The sequence below is a fragment of the Ursus americanus genome, chromosome 8, assembly GCF_024610735.1.
Source record: "Ursus americanus isolate L20-20 chromosome 8, mUrsAme1.1.p, whole genome shotgun sequence".
Lineage (NCBI taxonomy): Eukaryota > Metazoa > Chordata > Mammalia > Carnivora > Ursidae > Ursus > Ursus americanus.
In genome coordinates this window covers 9,844,906-9,867,734 of record NC_142134.1, presented here as the reverse complement: position 1 = coordinate 9,867,734, position 22,829 = coordinate 9,844,906, and the positions used below count along the sequence as shown (strand labels likewise).

The 22,829-nt window shown below is 33.4% G+C and overlaps 1 protein-coding gene across 2 annotated transcripts in view; it reads left to right on the top strand.

Annotated features, from left to right (window-relative positions):
* Nucleotides 1–22,829, top strand: part of GRID2 (glutamate ionotropic receptor delta type subunit 2) — a 1,348,780-nt gene that overhangs the window by 1,075,220 nt on the left and 250,731 nt on the right. For both annotated transcript variants that reach the window (XM_087863984.1, XM_045791965.2), the window contains exon 11: nt 22,203–22,515. In XM_087863984.1, the coding sequence (XP_087720110.1) occupies nt 22,203–22,515 (313 nt within the window). The remainder of the gene's footprint in view (nt 1–22,202; nt 22,516–22,829) is intronic.

Below are 22,829 nucleotides of genomic sequence, written 5' to 3'. Positions count from 1 at the left end.
CTCAGTAAAAATAGAACATCGTTAGAATGAGAGGTACATATTTCAGTCAACTATATATTTGACAGCATTGGCAATTAACACAGGTATCAATTTTTTAAAAAGTTCGAAATTGACCAAATAATAATTATTAGCAATTATATAAAGCTTACTGTTGCTGACACAATTCTATATACTATGCATTTTTTAGCTCTTTGTACTCACAACAACTGTATGAGGTAGATGCTACTATTATCCCAACATTGCAGATGATAAAACAGAGTTAGAGAAAGGTAAAGTAACTTGCCCAATTTCACTTAGCCAAGTTTAGAAAATTCGTAATTCAACCCCAGGCAGTTTTCATCTAGAATCCAAGGGCTTAACTCCCTTACTGGTGTACGGAGGGGAAGAGGGTTCTAGTGTCAGTTTTGCCAGTAAAGCATTTTAATAAACCAAGCCAGATGACAGTGAGGAAAATAATACTCAGAAACAGTTCAACACAAGTTTTTAAGACCTGCACATTTCAAAAAGTTTCAGATGGAGTTTGAATGGGTGTGAGTAGAAGACGAAAAATAAGATTATATGGAGAAGGATTTGGGGAGTGGCTAAAAACTTTTGCACTTCTAAACTTCTCGAAAACTCTCACTTCTTTCTCAAAAACCTGTCTCTTCTTTCTCTTTCTAAAAAAGCTTAAAACTCCTGAGAAGTACGTATCATTTTCTGCAATCTGTGTCTCATCTCCTTCTTACGTTTTATCACACTCCATATAGATCACATTCAGCTTCAATCTGCCTTGACTGTCCTTACTCAGTTCATCTTCCTAAATTTTCAACCCCACATAACTCATAAGGCATTCAAACCATTCTCATATCTTGGTAATCTTGTCTTCTGAGTACATCTATTCTACTTCTTTTCCAACTGTGCTTTTGGAACATAGACACACACACAGAGAAAAAGAGACAGAAACAGAGACAGAGAGAGACCTTTACTTTGCATTTTTGGGAACCAGAAGGCTGAGGTTATTTATTTTGTATGCCAGGCAGAATGTCCTATATTCATCTGTTCATCCCCACACATTTTTGAATACATGCTATATTCTGGGCACCACGCCTAGCATCATAGATACAAAGGAATGGAAGACATTGTTCCTGCCTTCAAAGATCTCAGAATGTACACAGAAGTCACATGTGTAAATTAATAAAGCACAGTGTGATAAATGCCATAGAGTAGTACATACAGGGTACTGTGGCAGCACAGGGGTGAAGTGGCAGCCCCTGCCTGGGGAGCTAAAAGAAATTCACAGAAGAGGAGAAATTTGAGCTAGGTCTAAAGATGAATAGGAGTGTGAGAGGGAACAATAGGTATAATTATAAAGGCATGTTTGCCATGCTAAAGAGTTTAGACTTTATCATTTAGCCAATGAAAATTATGAAAGGTTTTTACATAAGAGAAAGATGAGATTTAATTTATGCTTAAGAAAAATAGCTGAGGTAGGGCCAAGGAAGCATGGAGTGAAGAAGGAAAAAGACAAAATGGCTTTCCAACAATCTAGAGGAGAGTAAGGGAGTATCTAAACCTAAAAGAGTAGCAATAGGAGATTAGTAAAAAAATATGAGTTTGAGAAAACAATCAATAAACCAAGATATAATTACTAGAAGTTGATAACTTGGAGGAGAAAATAAAAGAAGGCGTTGAGATTTGGTGAGAAATTTGGCAGAGAAAAATGAGCAGACGGACACTCGACAGAAATAGGGCATTTAGAAGGAGAGCTGGCTGGGAAGGGACAACTGCAATACAGAGCTTGGCTATAGACATTTTGATTTGTGCTCCTAAAGAACATCCCAATGCAACTGTCTAGGAGCAATTAGTAAATATTCGTCAAGAACCCATGTGAATGATATCTAGGACCCAAAAGTTTAGGAAATACAGATATTCCTCTCACCTCCATTATAAAAATGAAATTGGGAATGTTGGATTAACAAGAAGATCATGCACTAAATGCTTATTTAAGGTCCTAAATTATTGTGCTTGAGCCTGGATAAGGAGGGCTGGTGTTACTTTTGCTATTAGGAGAGACCAAAAAGCTAGAAGGAAGAGAGCGCTCACTTCAGGAGGAGGGTTCAAAAGACCTGAGTAATGGTGAGTTGCCCCCTTTCCCATCCAGAATGGGAAGAATACATGGTTATTTGTCTGAATGGTGAGTGCTCAAAAATAATCCGCTGTATATACATATGGGATGGAGCCAGGGTATAGATGTGGGAGACATATAAGCAATATGTGTGGAAGGGGAGAAGAAAAAAATGACTGACAATATTTGTTGTTGATAAGGAACGATTTTAACACTGATGAAGGAGAAGGATAAAAAGAGATCTGTAAAGGAAATAAATTATGTAGATGCAAATGACTTAGTGAATGGTTGTAAGGGCAATTTTCTAAATTTGCAGGTGATATTTAATTGGCAGACACTGCAAACAGTAAGGAGCAATTCAATCAAATCAGGTAAAGTACTTGAATCATTAAGTACTTGGTCTAATAGATGGCAAGCACAGATAACTAGTGAATAATAAGTCTTGACTCAAAGCTAAAGAACAGAGAGCATTTGCAAAGGGAATGATACTGCCCAGGAATACCTCTCAGGTTTGAAGAGAACTTATAGGCAAGGACAAACCACAATTCAGTAAAATATGTATAGAATTAAAAGGATGTGGTAGATATAGGATATAAATTAGCAGACTACTTCATCTGTCCAAGCCAAGCTGATATAAAGACTGGGGCTATGATGAAAAAATCTCATAACTAGAGGATATATAAATCCTGAAATTCACCACTGGCTCTCACTGCCATCTATTGCCTAGATTTTCATCTGTCTCTTGTCATGGTTTGGGGGTAAAATTAATAAGTAAGCTAACTTCCAGACATAAAAGAGAGGGCAGATTTGAGTGAGGATATTCTAAGTAATTTTCAAAGGACATTTCAACCATGAAATTCTATATAGTTCTAGGGACATAATCTTAGGGCATTGTATTTAGCTTGATTGGCCATTTTTATTTAGGATGCTCACTCCATTAGGATGCTTATTCTGTGTTTATCTGGAAATTATAAACAGAAAAATATGCACAATCAAAAGAGTATAATACAAATTTATTGTGGCTTAGGAAGGCAGTTGATGCAATAGAGGATGAACCCCCTCTGTCTCTGTGTTTCCCAATGTTGAGCACTTTACCTACTAAATACAAAGACCAACTTTAATATTGAAGAGAAACAAAAACATCCTTTATTACATCAAAACCATAATTACACTCTTTAAAAAATTTGCTCACATCTAGCAGTGAATGTACCAACCTTATTTGAGTAATTTACTTTAAATTCATATACTAATATCAGAAAGAATATTTACCCAGTAAGGAGGGCACGTATTGCATGGTGCACTGGCTGTTATACGCAACTAATGAATCATCGAACTTTGCATCAGAAACCAGGGATGTACTGTATGGTGACTAACATAATATAATAAAAAAACATTAAAAAATAAATAAATAAATAAATGCCACCTATGGACATAAAAAAAAAGAAAGAATATTTAGAAATAGAACCATACTTTGAAAGATAAATGGAGTTTACTCTTGACCGCCACTTGGATACTATAGATTTCAGTTGTTTTAAGTCTTAATCATTTTGAGTTTTCTCTTTGTAATTTAATGATATTATAGTGACAGGCTTTAATATAAATAAAGATTTCCCTGATTAAAAAACAAATAAACGAGGGCACCTGGGTGGCGCAGTCCGTTGAGTGCCTGACTCTCGGTTTCGGCTCAGGTCATGATCTCAGGGTCACGAGATGGATCCCTTGGGTTCAGCGCTCAGGGTAGAGTCTGCTTGAGTCTCTCTCCCTTTCTCTCTGCCCCTTTCCTCTGCACTCTCTGTCTCTGTCTCGCAAATAAATAAAGATACCTTACAACAGCAACAAACCTGAACGACTGAGCATCTAACGAGACTCAACTGTATCAAGGAAGGAGGTGACCACAGAGGCTCCTGATACCTGTATGAGGATATCTGAATGTATCTCTTACTCATTTCCTATTTCACTTAAATCTGCACAGAATCACTAGGAGAATAGCAAGTATAGATTCACTTCTTACCAACAAACTGTTTCTGGGAGCTAGTTCTTTCTCATTTACAGAGAACTTACATTCTCCTGATCTGGAGCTCTAAAAGCACCTATAATAGTGGTCTTAAGTGAATTCTACAATGATTGAAAATTTCACTGTAATGAAAATAAAAATCCACTCAATTCTAATCATTATCCTTGGTTTGCATTTCACTGATTCGTGGATTTGCAGCTTGGGCTTTTCAGGCAGAGATTGCTTCTATATGCTCTGTTCACAAGCAGCCTTAAGATGATCTCTCAGAAAGTTGAAATGGCTGACTACAAAACTCTTTCAGATGATCCTTTTCTTTGAAGATGGCAGCACTCCCTCTTGGGAATTTCAGAAATGGTGTTATTTTTAAATCCCTTTTAATGCTGCAGGATAAATGCCTGAACCACTGCAATTTATAAATAACTTGTAGCTTGCTTCTCACTCAGCATTCTATAAGTACTTATTGGGGCCTAATGTATAGATGGCATTGTGGGCAATACATAAAATATCGAACATAGAGTTCTTGTTCTCCAAGAGCTAGATAGCTAGATAAGAGGTGGGGCAGGATGGGGACGAGATAGAGAGAGAGAGATCCAACATACATCCAACATTTTCTTTACTATCTACTCTTCAGCTTCTGGTAAGCTCATCCAGTCTCAAGAATTTATTTTTATTTTATTTTATATTTTATTTTATTTTATTTTATTTATTTTATTAGAGGGGGGAGGGATAGGGGGAGAGGGAGAGAGAAAATCTCAAGCAGACTCGATCTCACGAGCCTGAGATCATGACCTGAGCTGAAACCAAGAGTCAGATGCTTAACCAACTGAACCACCCAGGTGCCCCAAGAATTTAGTTAACATCTATAAGTAAACCATTTCCAGATTTATTTCTTCAGCCCAAGTCTTTCACTGGAACTGCAGGCTCCTATTTCTTACCACTTACTCAGCATTTTCTCTTAGATGTTTAATGGGTGTCCCAAACATAATATGTTCAAAACAGAACTCCTGATTTCACTCTCCTCAACCTGTTCTACCTATAGCCTTCCCTGTTACAGTGTATGGCAACTCCAATCTTCAGTTTACTCAGCCCAAAACCTGTAAATTATCCTGACTCTTTTCTCTGTAATAGCTCATACACTGTGCATCAACAGATTTTTCTGGTTTATAAATCTGAAATATATCCTAAATATTATCATTTCTTACCACTTTACCCCTACTCACCAATTCAAGCCACCATTTTCTCTCTTTGTGACTGCTTGCATGGCCTTTTAACTACTCACCATGCTGTAGCGTTTTCTTACTATAATCTATTTTCAACACAGTAGCCAAACATTATTTAAAAATATAAGTCAGATCATACCACAGTCTCCCAAAACCTTCTAATAGTTCTCAACTTCAGTGTGAGAATGCCTCAAATTCTTAATAATTGCCTCTAATGCCTTGAGCGCTCATTCATACACACACACACCCACCGCCATGTCTTATTCTTTATCTCCTAATGACTTCCCCAGTATGAGTATTGCTGAGGGGCAAATCAAAAGTCTGAAAAATAAGAGTAATAATTTAAAAGCATATACATGCCAATTTTGTTTAAATGGGTCAATAAATAAATATTGGGTAAGCAGTTAGGAGAAAGAGATTATACAGAAACCATAAAAGCAAAAAATGTTTATCAAATTTAGCAACCACACTATGGTGGGCATGGCCGACTCCACATTTTTTTCACCTATAACCTTGGGCAAGCTATTCAACTTCTCAGAGCCTCAAATTTGTCCTCAGTATAAGTAGGGTAGCTCTTGTACAAAGTTGTCCAGCTGTTTCTTGTGGAGGTGTGCTCCATTATGTGGACTGAAAACATTAAAACCTAGACTACTCAAGTTGGAAGTTCTGGCTAATGGCTCGATATGGAAAAAAAACATAAAGGCAATGGCTTCTACATAATGACAGAAACTTTCTCAGACAGTATACTGACTGAAACCTATTCCTTTTCTGCTAAATTTAGAGTTGTATAAAAACATATATTTCCATTAACATGTAACATAGAACAAGTAAGTCAACACTTTTTTTTTTTTTAAATCTATGGGCAAAGCAGTGAGAAAAATAATTAGGAGGATAGAAGTCGATGATAATAAAGCTCCTGTCTCGAGAATTTTATAATTATGAAGATAAAATGGATATTTATGGGATAAGTACTATATGAGACATACAGAAAAACAGAGAAAGGAAGAATAATGGTAAGCTCCAGGAAGGAAAATGTCATGAACTCGGGTAAAAATCCAAAAAATAAATATTTATATAAATAAAATATAAATATAAATAATGTAGCTTAAGTATTTAAACTGAAAGAGAAAAGCTGGGGTTTGGGGACTAGTGAAAACTAAAGTGTTTCTAGAAGGACTTTAAAATTAGATCATTATGTGAATGTGCATGGGGGCTCGGGAAGAGAGAGGATATTGGGGAAGGGATGGCATGTGGTTTCTTGGAAGAGGCTTAGAGATAAGACTGACATAGAAACTAAAGTAGTAACATTGCTTTTGTCACTATAGTTGGTGTCAGTGACAAAACATCATCTATTAAAATAATAAAGCATATTCATTTCTAGAAATATCAGTGTGGGAAGCTCCAAGAAACATTTTTCAATTCAGTATACTCTAAATTGCAAGATTGAGCATCTATTGATTAGAATAGGCAAGAAAAAGGAAGCATTCTAAAAATCTTTCAAGGGGAAATGACTGACTTAATCAGAATTTCATCACAAGCAATAAATACGTATTATGTACCTACCATCTCCTATCTATGTGCTGAAAATTTAAAGATGACAAAAACAGTTTTTGCTTAAAATTCTTTGCAGCCTTTAGAAAGACTGACAAGGTGTGTGTGTGTGTGTGTGTGTGTGTGTGTGTGTGTGTGTGTGTGTATTACTCAAACATTATATTATCTTTATTATATTAGTTTTGGGAAACAGTATATACATTTATATGTAAAAAAAGAAGAGTCTTCAAAGGACTTGAATCAGTCTTGAAACAATGGTTACCTATGGGAAATGTGGAAAAGATTGTTAATTGTCCTAAGTATCTATTGTCTTCTTTCTTAATAATACAACTCCTGAATTTTAGCCATAGACTGGCCACAGTATACATTTCCTGGCTATTCTCCTGAGCCAGTGTGATCATGTGACTGAGTTCTAACCAATGAAAATTAAATAGAATTATAATATGAAACTTCTGGAAAATGTTAAAGGGAAGATTCTTGTTATTTCTGATCCTTTTCATTTCTCCTCTTACTAAAATGTCAATAGAATGGTTGGAGCCCAAACTATCTTAAATTATGATTTGAAAGCTATGTACTGAGAAGAGCATAGCAACAAGAGAAAATGAGTCTAATTCCTAACACTGGAAGCTTTATCAGCCTGGGTCTGATAACTATGGAACTTCTCTATTAGTGTTTCCCTCAGTGATATCGTGGGCATTTCTTCTACTTATAAGAAGAGAATAGGCAGGTTTTACATTTTGACCCTTTCGAAACTAGAATACATTTGTAATATTGCTTTTACAATTTCATGTTCAAATTTACTTTTCTTCTTAGTTTTGCTTTCTTATTTTTTGTTGATGGCAAACTTATTAGCCAGTGCTGTTGTATATACGTTTTTCTGTTACGTTTTGTTTTTACATTAGGCCATCTTCCATGTTGAGCTAAATGGACTCATATGGTTCAACTTATCTGACAAATTCACACATTCCACTGGAACTCTAAGCTAGAAAATTCCTTTTCCCACATTTTTAATAGCTAAAAGTTGGAAAATGTTTAGCTTTCTAAGTCGTTGACAACAGTACTCACTACGTTCTCATGTTTGAGACTTGCCAAGACACTCCACATTCCTCTTCCTATGTGTCTACTGAGTTTGGAAGACATTTTTACAAACTATGCTATTAGAAAACTTTGGGGAATTTTTGAGACTTCTATTCACTTTTTCAAGCAAGCATAGGCATATACCCTCCCTTTTTAAAGTTTCAGATGATATGATCAAATAAATGTAACAACAGAGGAAAATTTAATACATTATTCTAAATTAAGAAAGCGTGCCTCCCATAACCAGAATTGTCAGATTTCAGGAAAGTGCAATCCTAAGAAATTTTGGTTTCTCAGGTACCTGAAAAAATTCTATTAATTGCCCTAATTTGGAAGAGTACACACTTCAGATAAGAACAAGCCATGAGCTCAACAGAAAGCATAATATCTGATGGTCCACTTGCTGTTGAAGCTCAATAGCACTACTGTTATCCTCTGCATGGCTTCTTGGTCTCCAGCAGGTAATTTAGTGCATTTACTTGGCGGTCCAGGGTTCCAAGCACACCAAGATCAAGGACACTCTCCATTGTGCAAACCTTTCAAGGCTGTACTTGTATCACAATGCTTCTCTCCCACTGAGTGAAGCATCACTGGCTAATCCCAGATTGAAAGGATAGGGAAGTAGGCTTGACCACCTCAGGGGAAGAGCTGTATAGTCACATTGCATGGGGGCGTGTGTATGGAAATGGGAAGAATTTTGTAGTTGATTTTTGTAATCTACTATGCTGATCAGTTAGGCTGATAACATTAAGAAAAAGTGGAGGATTATAAACTGAAATACTTAACAGAGAATAGGTAAAGATAAATGTGTAAAATTGGATATAGGTACTTATGCATAAACTGCGCTTGCATGGTGAGAGCGAAAGTAAATTAGAGATTTCCTGCATTTTCTAAAGGGGCAGCTGCCCCTCAGATCCATGAAAATGTATTGCTACATATTCTAATTTTCACAAGAAAACAAGAAATGTAACTTTGGATCCTTATATAGAATCTGTTAAATTTTTTAAGAGTTTTTTATTTATTTGAGAGAAAGAGAGCACGAGTGGAGAGGAGTGGTAGAGGCAGAAGCAGACTCCCCACTAAGTAGGGAGCCCAATGTGGGGCTCAATCCCAGGACCCTCGGATCATGACCTGAGCCAAAGGCAGATGCTTAACTGCCTGAGCCACCCAGGCACCCAAATCTGGTAATTTTGAATTGTAGCTAAATTATTTTTAAAAATTTAAATCCATAAAATTTATTTAATACAATACAAATAGTATAATTAATAAAGCTTACTTAGATAAATATGTTTCCTACAGATAGTGAAGGCTCATAGGCAAATTGTAAAATATGATAATACATTAGATACTCCCTAAAATTTCAAATTTCTACAGAAAATAAATAATACCTGAAAAGCTACCTGTTCAAAATACAATGAAATTAAATGAATAACAGGATTTGAAAGTACAAAGACAAAATTTGAAACCATTTGGAAATTAAAAACAGTGAACAAAAATAAAAAAGAACAAACTCTCCTAAACTGCTTTTAGAGCAAACAAGAAATAAAAACTAGAAGTATATTCTATTTAGAAAATAAAGACAAAAACTACAAGTGAATTGTTCTCAAAACTTTACTTAAATAAATGTTAGTTTATAAACTCGATGTAATTATTATATTAAAATAAGGAACCATGCATCCAACCCAATAAAAAATAATAAAATCTAATGAAAGCTATAAAGTTTAAATTAAAATAAAGTAAAAATTCATACTTTAAAATTCATAAATTCATAGAACTTATTAAAGGGAAAATATCAGTTCTTTGAAAAGACCTAAACAAACATGAACTTCTGGAAGTCCGGTTTAATAGAATGGGATGTATGAATAGATAATATTAAGAAAGAGCAAGTGTATACACCACAAGAAGGGAAAACATTCACAAGTTTAAATAGATAATAAATATACCTTTACAATAATTTGAAAAATCTTAAGAAATGAATCACTGTCACAGAAAACATCCCGTCATTAAAATTGACTCAAGAAAAACAGTTCTATTTCAAATATGCCAAAAATGTATATTGTTTATAAATAAATTACTAAAGGTTATTACCTATTTTCTTCATTCTTTTCAGGAAAGAACAGGACAAATGAGTAAAACATTTCATAAAAGTTATTCAACTACTTGTATAAAGCTACAATATCCCCCAACAAAATCCAACAATGATACCACACACAAAAAGAAAACAATATCTGGGGCATCTGGGTGGCTCAGTTGGTTAAGCGCCGACTCTTGGTTTCAGCACAGGTCATGATCTCATGGGTCCTGAGATCGAGCCTTGCACTGAGCTCTGCACTCAGTGGGGAGTCTGCTTGAGGATTCTCTCCCTCTACCTCTCACCCCTGAGTGCATGCTATCTCTCTTATTCTCTCACCCTTAAATAAATAATTAACTCTTCTTTTTAAAATCCAGTATCACTTATGAATATGGATATATCTCCAAATCCTAAAATATATCCTTTCAAATTTGACCCATCAGCATATTAAAATATAGTCAAGTGTTACAAAATAGGATTTATTTCAGAAATAGAATAATTATTTAACATGAGTAAACTATATTACTCTAAAGTTTTAGATTATTGAGAAAAAAGGTAAAATACATATAATTATTATAAAAAATGACTAAAAGTATGTGTCATTTGAGATCAAGTTGGGAAGGGGTAATAGTGGCCACATGCATTTGAGTCTTCCCATGCCTCATCCTCCAAATTATAAAATCACCTAGAGATACAAATAAAATCACATCTGATGACAGAAAATCTCACACAGAGATAACTACATTCTTCAAATTGTAAGTAGAGACATATATATATCAAATCCTGACGGAGATAACACCGGAGTCCCAGCTGAGGTTGCAAGTCTGTGGATGAGATGAGAGGAGAAGAAACACATAATTGAGCTCAGAAGAAAGAAGAAAGCAGAGAACATGCATGAAGCATAGCTAAAATAACCCACAGAAAGAGAAAGTTTAATACCAAGTGTTAATGCATGGAACACAAACCTGGAACATAACAAACCACAACACTGCCTATGGGGAAGTAACTAAAAGGTTAAGTGTGTCAGGGTAATACCCTTAGGGAAGCATTACTTCTGGAGGAGAAGGGAAAATAGAGAAGATGCTCCTTGGAGATGTTTAATGAAGGTAAAATGCAAGCAGTAAATGAGGAAAATTAAGAATCCTGTAGAAACTAAACAGAAACAACGCATACCAACTCCCCCCAAAAACATCCTCCATTAAAGAAACTACAAGTTAATACACTGACAGTAGGAAGTTCTATTGAACTAGGAACCTTGCCTACAAATTATCCAGAAGTTGAAAAATAATTGGAGAAATTCCATTGAAAACTACTCTCAAAAGAAGAGAAAGTATGACTCATATATTTTGGTTTATCAAAGTTCTTCTCACATAAACAACTACAAAGAAAAACAAAATTGTGACATTAAACTCCAAATGAAATTAAATGTCTCAAACAATCATTTGAAGTTTGTTTTTAAAGAAAAATAAACAGTATGAGAAATTCAAAAACTAACCATTGAGATGGCCAAAATGACAAAGAAATGCAACAACCGCAGAGTGTATATTAAAAAAAATATAAAAGATAAAAATCATAAGACATAAATTATAATTTGCTCAAAGGAGAATACATTAAATGACATTGAAGTAAAACACATAAAAGAAGAGAATGAAAATGAAATAAAGAACTAAAAGTTCAGAGTGACAGGATCTAGTAAAAAAAAAATAGGCAAAGAAGATATACATATATATTTGAAGTTCCTGAAGAAGAAAAACAACAAAATGAAACAATATTTAGAGGTATAGTCTAAGGAAACTTTCCAGGAAAAAAAAAAAAGAAAGAAAGAAAATTTAAATATACTTAGGGTTCCTAGAAAAGCTGATCCAGGGCAGTAGACTCTGATATATATCTTAGTAACATTATTAGACTTAAAAGACAAGGAAAAAAATTCTCAAGGCAAAAAGACCAAATTACTTTAAATGGCAAAGAAATTAAACTACTATCAGATTTCTCAGGAGCAACACACAAAGCAGGCCAACATCAGAGAAGTACTTCCAAGAACTTCAAAAAAGAAAGGGTAGGCCAAGGATTTTATGTCCATCCAAGCTTCCCTTCATGGCTATGGGAAAAACAACAACAACAAGTTTTAAATTTATAAGCACTAAGAGAAAAGTGGACACTTGAGCCTCTCCTGATGAAACTACTGGACTCCAAGCTTCATTCAAGCAAGAAATAACAGAAGACTAATAGGAATCATTTGATGTCATTTAATTGTAGAATTGATACTAAGACAAGGTTAGAAACATGGGTTATGGATGCCTGGGTGACTCAGTCAGTTAAACGTCCACCTTTGGCTCAGGTCATGATCCCAAGGTCCTGGTATCAAGCCCCACATCAGGCTCCTTACTCAGAGAGGAGCCTGCTTCTCCCTCTGCCTGCTGCTTCCCCTGCTCGTTCTCTCTCTCTTACAAATAAAAATAAAATCAGAAAGAAAGAAAGAAAGAAAGAAAGAAAGAAAGAAAGAAAGAAAGAAAGAAAGAGAGGGAGAAGAAAGAAAGAAAGAAAGAAAGAAAGAAAGAAAGAAAGAAAGAAAGAAAGAAAGAAAGAAAGAAGGGTTAAACAATAATATGAAATCATCATAGGTTCTCAAAATGAAAGGATGAAATTAAATAATGGGAAGAAAAGGGGGAAAGAAAGGGAGAAGTAGAATATCATTATTAACTATAAGTGAAAGTCACAGGTTTCATTTAAAACTGAAAAATCAGAGTCAAAGGTTAAAGGGGAAAAAGTGAGAGTAAAGACACTATAAAAGGTACAAATATGGAGTTAACCATTATAACAAAAGTACAAACTTTTCTAAAACAAAAGAAGAAAAGTGACAAAGACACCACACATAGAAAAACACAGTAAATACAACAAAATTCACACAATAATAAAAAGCATGTATATAAATAATAACAATAAACAAACATTTGTATATATATCAAACACAATATTCTGATAATATATCATCTTCCCAGGAACATATAAACATTGGCGAAAAATCAATCATAGAAAAAAAATACCATAAAAAAAGAACAAAGAAAGAAAATACCATTAAGTTCCATTCAGGGGATATCATACAAACAAATTTCTCTGATCAAAATACAACAAAAAAAGAAAAAAAGAAAAGGCTTTCCACCTGAAATAAAGGCTTCTATTAAATGACTCTTGGAAGAAAGGAGAAATACAAACATGAATTACAGAACTTTCTTAAAGTAGTGGTAATAAAAACATTACATATTCAAGTCTATAAAGAATATTTAAGGAGTGATTCATAGTCTTAAAAATCCACATCAATAAAAATGAAAGAATTTAAATAAACATATTTAATTCCATCTCCGAAAGCTAGAACAAGTACAACAACATTTAACAGAAGAAGATACAGGGAAGATAATAACGGAAGTAAAAGGAGAAAGTAATGAGGTAAATAACAGAAAAAATAGTAGATTAAATTTTAAATCCTGATTCTTTTGTTAGGGCAACTCAGTTTTGAAACAAAAGACAAAGTTGTAATATAGACTTGAGATTAAACTGTGGTATCAATATTAAATTATCTGAGTTTGATAATGGTACTGTGGTTCTGTATTTTTAAATAACATTGAAATATTAAGAGATAAAGTGACATGATGTATGCAACCAATTCTCAAGTGGTTCAAAAAATAGTATATATATTTCTATATTTGTATATATATGTATACATATATTTCTATATATGTTAATTGTGTATGTGTGTATGTAAGTGTATGAATTAGGCATATGCTGAAGGAGTAATATCATATTAACTGAGAAATTATGGATTCTTCTACAGCAATAGTGAGGTAGCGGGCTAATTATTTTGGGAAGAAAAAGTACTTATGTTCACATAACATTGGATCTGGAGACAGCCTGAGTGGGTCAGAATCCTGGATCTTAGTGGTATGAACTTGGTTAAGTTACTTACTCTGTCTGTGTCTCAATTTTATCTATAGAATGGGGATAATAACAGTATTTACCTCACAGGGTATTTGTGAAGATTGACTGAATTAATCATTGTAAAGTATTTAGAGTATAGTAGGCACAATGTAAATATTAAATAGTAGTGGTACTAGTAAGTAAACTCTCCTTAGTACTTATCTTAATTGGATTATTAGCTGCCTTACCATGTGCTAAGGTATAATCAAATTAATACCATTCTTTTAATGAGCTCACAAATACTCTGTATAAAAGTGTAAAAGTAAAGGTATGAAAATGTTATAGAAGTTATAAGAGTGTTTATCCTATTGGATTTAAATATCTTCTTTATAACTTTTTGTTCTTCTAAAATCTTCTAGAATTGTTAAGTAGGATCTTAATTTCAGAATGAAAGTCAGTTTAACAACAATTTCATTGGTCTATCTGGAGATTGATTCATTTCCAGTGGAATATTTGAAAACTAATGGATTTTTGTTATGTGATTGTATTTGAAACTGAGATACTCATCTGTAACAATGACACATTAAAATACATCTGTGTTTCTTTTCAGAGAAATACATAAAATCTTGATATTGACAAAATAAATAATTTGTGATTAATTTGATAATTTGGTTATTTTTCTTTTCCCTAGTACTTATGCTTTGGTTTCTTCTATGAATAGTAATAACTTATATACTGTATTTACCTGGAAAGGTCTGTTGAAACTTTAAAGTCTCTAGACTTAAAGTCTTTAGAATGAAAACATTTCTATTCCTATATTAGCAAACATATAATAATTATATAATAAGGTCTCAATAAATAATTTTAGCTCTAAAATTTCAGAGTTAGAAGGGATCTTATATTACCAATTACATCGATCCATTTATTGTACAGATGAGTGATCTTAAAATGATGAAAGTTTGGCCACTTGCCCAAAGTCAGGTCATATATTATTTATTAAAGATGAAAGACTTAATTACATTCTTCTTCCTTTCCATCACCCTTCTTTTCTTCCTCTTTTAGCATTTCTTCAATGTCTACTTTCTCCCAAGCAAACCTAGAACTTTTACACTAAAACATTTTTTGAAGACCAAAGAATATAAAGTAACATTTAAGGAAACTGTCAAGAAATTTTAAAAATCTGTGAATGGTCCATTCTTCTGAAGAGCGAGAGAAGAAAATGTATGGTTTAAGAATAGGCAGAGATAGACCTAATACTTGTTAAATGTGTGCCAAAACTCTTCAATAACTTTTTTCCTTCCACTTTGTGCAAAAAATCTTTGAAGTGGGAAAGACAAGGGGGAAAAACTTAAGAGAATTGAAGCTCATGGTAGGTACTTTTAATGAATTCAAATTTCCAGGTCCAAATGAATGACATCATAGGGGAATGAATGCATTTTCTGAAGTGACATATGAGATACTATGGATAATAAGTACAAAACACGAAAAAGGGGATATTGGCATATTCAAAATTAGAAAAAAAATGCATTCTGCCTGAACAGTGACTTTGATTTTATTCTGTGATAAAATTGTGGATGGAATATTAATCTGATGTGTTATAGGTGATAAGACAAATAAGCAGTTAATTTTCTTTTTTGATAGCATGAGCTGGTTACACATGTATTTCGAGTTCAATAATGCCTTTTACAAAGTACTTAAAAACTATATAGAGTAGCCTGGTTGGATGACACAATAATAATAATTAAAAAAAAAACATATCTGGAGTGTTAACTAATGAACTGCCATCAAAATGGGAAGAATGTTAAAGGCAAGTTACAATGCTTCTCATCAATATTTTACTAGTAATGTAGGTGAAGAATTAAAGGCCTGCATCTCGAACTTCCAAATGAATCAAGGCTAGCAGAAAAAGATATGATGATTGATAAGTAACAGTTCAAAATACTTCAGATAGATGCAAAAGACCAAAGAACCAAAGAATGAAACTGATGAGAGATAGATATAAAATCTAACATTTTGCTTAAAAATCAATTGCATAGGACTTATGAGAACTTCTAGATTGATAGTGTTTCATTTAAAAATATGTTTTGGGGGAGGGGTTCAAAAAATATGTTTTAAATGTACTTAACCTTAAGTTTAGTATAAGGCAATGTTGTAATTGCACCTTGTAAAGATGATTCAAGCTTCAATTTCATTTTCAAAAACTATATTATTCATATCAGTTGAGGAAACATTGATGAATTAGACTCTGTTTGCATGAAGATGACCAGTATTTTGAGGGGTATGGAAATCATATGTTGAGAAGAATGATTGTATAAGCAAATTATTTTTAGAGTTAAAATAATATTTCCAATTGGGGAATAAACTAGTATTCTTCAAGTATTTGAAAGAGTAGGTAGATCTATTCAGATTTACAATGTGATGTATAGATGATGACACAAAGGCACCTATACTCAAGGCTTTTAATTAATTTGAATATTTTAAATGTAAATTGTTCATCTTGAAAAGATGCAGTTGGACTTGTAATAACATTACATAAAATAACGTATGTGGAACATGTAACATGGCACTAAATATATAGTAAGTATTAAATGTGTGACTATTAGTATTATTAATATAATGTCCTTAGCCTTATATTCAAGCATAAATTAAATGATTATTTGTGAGATATGATCATTTATTTCAAATTAAATTTGGAAGAGATTAAATTTAGAACTTAGATAAATCTAAGTTTATGCTTCTAAGTAAGATTCAGTTATTGTATGGCTTATTAACCATGCCCCCTTATAATATACATCCATCTCCTTTTCATGATTTGAAAGAATGCAAGTCTTTTATCTCCTTTCAAGGAAAATGTTATGACTGTATAATTAGAATAGTTTCAAAAAATTATGTATATTCCAGTTTTAGTTCTAGTTCTTCAAAATTCAAATAATCACTTCTTCATTAAACATTTGACATACGTTATATTTTGTAATATATTGACCTACTGTAGTAGACTCTTGATTACCTTAGCTAATGGCAAATAGCATAAATATAAACATATTAATAAACCAAGAACCTTGTTTTAATTATGGAAGTAATTATTCATTAAGATATAAATCTTTTATCAGTGCTTTAAGACTTAGTAAATTTTTATATTACCATTTTCTTTTTTTCTGTAAAAATCTCTGTCAGGAATGCTGAAGAATAGAAGAGATTTATAAGAATTGAATAATGAGCATCCAGTGAATGTTCCATCTTTACTTATTCATATTTGAAGCAAATTTTTATTGATCATGAATCTGTGCCAGACAAATGTGGTAGATACCAGGAATATGTCAAATGAAAAAAAAAAGTCATAATTTTTACCTTCATGGAGCTTGTAGTCTCATAGAAAAGTCAGACATTATTCAAAGAATCACACAAATATTTGTAAAATTACAACTGTCACAATTACTAGAGAAGTGAGGGATACAGGCTTCTGATAGTATAAATAACAAGAATTATTATTCTAATCAAAGGGGGTCATGGATAGCTACCCTGAGGAAGTGACAATTGAGCTGATTTATGAAAATGAACAAGAATTTACTTGAAGAACTTTCAGGAAGGCCAATCCATTCAGTATGAAAAGCATGTACAAAGACCATGCATCAGAAAGAAGTGCTGGAAAGGAAAATGGTCCAGCATGTCTATGTTGAGGTAGATTGAGGATAGTCTACCTGAAGATGTATAGGCTATGTTAAATAGTAATCTTTTCTCCTAAGAGCAAAGCAAATCCGTTGAAAGCCTTTAAATTGTGACAGGGGACAGGATTAGATTTGCCCTCCAGAGAAAGATTACTCTGACTGCAATAGGGATATTAAGAGAAGAAAAATGGTAGATTTCAGGTAGACTCATAATGAGCCCATAAAAGCAATGGTGAGAGCTGGAAATAGTAGAGAAGGGAATGGATATTAGGATTCCCAGGCGGTAGAATCAACAGTGACAGATAGGATAGGAGTCATAGATTGGAAAAGATAATGAGACCACCAAGATTTTAAGACTTATGTGAAAAGATATTCATTGAAGCAGGAGATATTGGTGGAGGACTGGTTAGAGTCAAACACATGAATATGGTCCTGGCCATGTTAAATCTGAGGTATTTTTGAGACATCTGATGAAATTAGTTACATAAATCAGTCTAGACTCCAGAGCTTGGATCTATATCTAGAAATATAAATTTGTAAACCTGATGTATGAATGGGGACAATGGAAGTAATGGATATAAATGAGATTGCCTAGGCAGATCTCAAATGAGAAAAGTCTGTAAGGCCCGACTCCAGAGGTTTGCCAACGTGAGCTTGAAAAAAGAACTGAAAAAGAAGCTTATATCATGTCATGAAATCCAAGGAAAAGAGTGTTTAAGATGGAGAGAGCAGTCATCACTGTCAAATGTCAAGAAACCTAAACAGAGGAGCACTAAGTTGTGTCCACTTGAGTCAGCAATGCAAAAATTAAGGAGTGCTGTGTCCATTGAGTAATAGAGTCCTTAACAATATGTGTACAAAAGAATCTTCCCAGACTTACTGGGAGGTTTGGAAATAGAGACAAATCTTTAGAGAAAATTGACTATGAAAAAGGAGGAGAGAAAGGGTAATAACTGATTCAGAAGTCATGGAGAAGAGGACAGGCTTTTCTGTTTTGTTTTTATTTTAATGCAAAGGAGTTACAGAATCTTTTTATAGGAAATTTACAGTTGACAAGATGATGTTTAACATAGAAAAGACAGGAGTTTAAAAATTGAAAGAGGGGATTTGTTGATCAGTTTACTGATGGAAGGTTGGTTTTAGGAAGGAAGACACCTCATCCATTGTAAATAGAGGTTAAATAGAATAGGTTGGGTGTGGGATATAGGTGGAGAGATAGAAATAAGCCTGAATTTTAATCTGATATCTTCTATGTTCCCTATAAAATAGCAGTGAAGGCCACCCGCAAGAGTTGGGGCAGGGGGTACTGAGAAGATTAAAGGTGCCATGAGATTTGAAAAGTAGAAACTGGACAAGTGAATTGACATGTATGCATACATAGACATAAACAAACGAGAAGGAAGGAAGGAAGGAAGGAAGGAAGGAAGGAAGGAAGGAAGGAAGGAAGGAAGGAAGGAAGGAAAGAATGAAGAAGGGGGAGGAGAAAGAGAGGAAAAAAGAGAAGAGAGAATAAAAGAAAAGAAAAAAGAGAAAGAAAGGAAGAAAGAGAAAAAAGAGAAAGAAAGGAAGAAATAGAAAAAGAGAAAGAAAAGAAGAAAGGAAGAAAGGCAGTGAAGGAGGGAGGGCGGGTAGGAATGATTTTTTTCTGATCATTTTTGTTATTTTGAAAATGTTCAAAAAGTTTTTGGGTTCTGTCTCTTAATCAGTGGTTCTTGGCTTTTTTTTTTTTTTCCTTCTTCTGCTCCAGTAAAACTTCTCTCATAAAAGTAAGGACTATCACATATTCATATCAAGCACAATGATCTGCTATATTATTGATTCTGAACAAAAGGGTGAGGTACTTCCTTAGGAAGATATAAATCTCAGAGATAGGAAACATGTGTGCATATGTGTTTGTGTTTTGTCTGTACATAAATGTATTTGTGCAGTTTGAAAAGGCCATTAAATGATTCTTATATGCCCTCCACAGGGAGACTGGGAATTTCTCCTTGAGAACAGAATAGCCAAGTGTTAAAAGTGGACCAGAATTTAGGAAGTTCTCCATAGAAAAATGACAAGTAATTATTATATTTAATAAATATTTTAGGACATGCAGTATAATCAATTTCATTTTCCAAAAAGAAAGGGCACATTATTGCCTAGATATCTTTTTTACATTATAGAAATTCGCTTTATGATACTTATATCTTTTAGTAGAATCAGTGTATAACTATTCCAATTCATAATAATGTAAGTGTTAGACATCTAATTATTTATCAGCAAAGTAGTGATGAACATTTACAAATATTCAGTCAGTTTGTCAGTAAATTCTTTCTTAGGTGAAATTTTCTGATTTTAATTGAGTCATAAAATGCTTTGGGTCACTAGTGTATCAATTACTGAATTACTGATCCATAGTATTGTAATGTTCTGAGAAAGTAAAGGTAACTTCTGAAAGCCTAACTGAATCTTGGAGAGATATTTATTCACCATTAGGATTAAGATAAATGAGTCAACTCACAATAATCACACTAAACTTAGGTATATTCATTTCACAAATGGATAAACTGAAGCTCAGAAAAGATAGAACTAGAGAGTTGAGGATCCAGGTTAGATTTTCAATCTGAAAGGCCTAATTCCTAATAGCTAGCTACAGGAAATAAATACATGAGCTTGAAAGCAATAATAATTATTTCTCTGAAAGTTCATTTTCATGTAGTGTTATTAAGTTTAATACCTCTCTGCTAATAATTATAAACTCACTGTGTTTATACTAATATGGCCTTGTTGCAATGTAAATAGCGTAATAAAAAAAAAACCCGCAAAATTTCAGACACTTTTAAGGTAAAAATTATCCTAAAACTAGTTATCTTAAGCACCTACTATATGGGTTATTTGAAAAATGAAGGATTTTTTGCAATAGGGTAAGTGTTTACAAGCACAGGTTTGGAGCAAGAAAAACCGAGCTTTAATATTGGCTTCTTTGCTTATTAACTATGAGAACTGAATGAGTTACTTAAGTCTTGTAGTTTCTTCATCTATGAAATGAAGGGAAAAACACATAATTCATGATGTATTGTAGAATTAAATAAGAAAATTTATTTAACTACTTAGTACTGAGCCTAGCAGCAAATATGTATGGGCTGATACATATGTATAAAAGTATATATATATATATATATACACACACACACACACACACACACACACATAAAGTTTAAATTTAGCTTAGAATAGTTTTGAGGCCATTATTACTTCAGAGACTAGATTTATTTGAACTGGTTTAGCATTCCATTAGGTATGTTGCTTTTTATGTTTTTGTGTTTTTGTTTTTGCTTGTTTGTTTCTTTGTTTTGGTCTCCAAAAGCAATAAAACCAGTTTCTATACTCCTTCATAAAACAATGCAAAAGAAAGAAAAATTATAACAAAAATGTTCAACAAACAATTTACTATTGCTTGTATTTGTCTGGAAGGAGTTTCCCACAGCTTTAATCATAGCCATGGATCATTGTTTCAAACAAAATACATCTTTTAGATATTTAAATGTGTGTTCTCATATCATGGAATCGAAATGTAATTCATTTGTTCCGTGATCTCACTGCAATTCTTCTGTGTGCTTCAAATAAGTAAAATAGCATGTACTGTAATTTTGAGTGCTATCACTGAGAATCTAAAGAGATACACATTGAAAAAAAGAGTTGTTACTCCAAGAAAAATTAGATCTCCTTAATCTTTAAATTTTCTTTAAAACATTTCTGAGGTAGAGACTTTAGGCAAATGACATAATAACATAGTGCTATATGAAAGTTCTAACAAACTTCATTATATTTGGAGCTTAATAATATAAATTCTGGAGGTGTGTAGGTGGCTCAGTTGGTTAAGCATCTGCATTTGGCTCAGGTCATGATCCCAGTGTCCTGGGATCAAGCCCCACATCAGGCTCCTTGCTCAGGAGGGAGCCTGCTTCACCCTCTCCTTCTGCCTGCTGCTCCACCTGCTTTTGCTCTCTCTCTCTCTGTCAAATAAATAAATAAAATCTTTAAATATATATATATATATATATGTATATATATATATATATATATATATACATATATATATATATATTCTGATGCAGAGAAATCTAAACCAAGAGTAAAATGCTATGTTGAAGGTTCTTTTTTTTTTTTAATTTACCTGCCTAATAATTTACATGTTAAGAACATAATTAAGTATCTTGGGAACATTTTTCTCAGAAGGAATTCTTTAGAATAAGTTTTGCCTTTGCTACTGTGTTAATGATGGCTCTGATAAAATGACCCAAGGAAAAAAGACAATTTCCTTCAGGTGTTATCGGTGTCTAAAATATTCTGCACTGATTTCACATGCACTGATAATATGAACAAGGTAATTTATCTAACTCTGGTAGGGCAAGATTTGCAGTGAGAAATGCAAAATTCACACAGAGTTTGCCTCTAAGAAATCTCTGCTGTGTTTTTCAGTTTATATAAAAAGACTAAAGATGTTGCCTGAGGCATCTGTTTTCTTTTCCTTAAGGCAAGCTGAAGCACCACAAATCAAATTGTTTTTCACATTGTTAATTTAATATTTTCTCCTTCAATTTCTCAGAGAGCCGACATAGGGATTTCTGCTTTAACCATCACCCCAGATCGTGAGAATGTGGTGGACTTTACAACACGCTATATGGACTACTCAGTGGGAGTACTACTTCGAAGGGCTGAAAAGACAGTGGATATGTTTGCTTGTCTTGCACCATTTGATCTCTCTCTATGGGCTTGCATCGCTGGCACTGTTCTTCTGGTGGGTCTTCTGGTCTACCTCCTGAATTGGCTTAATCCCCCACGATTACAAATGGGATCAATGACTTCTACTACTCTCTACAACTCCATGTGGTTTGTGTATGGATCCTTTGTACAGCAAGGTAAGGAGAAAAAATACATTTTAGTCTGAAAAAGGAATGTGTTTCAAATGTCATGAATCAGTTAAGAATGTTCTGTATCTGACATCAATAAGTGTTCTAAAGGGTCTTCACAGCAATGCTCAGAAAAGAACATTTCCTACTCTTTCCTAGAGGATCTCAAACACAGCAGGTTTCCCACAAAAATGGTTCATTATCTTTTGATGTAGGTTCAATTTCATCAACAAAGCCAAAAATGAATGTCAGAGGTAAGGTTCACAAGAAACTCAAGATCAGATTTCCCTTCCTCCCCCCTAATTTTTTTTTTTTTTTTTTTT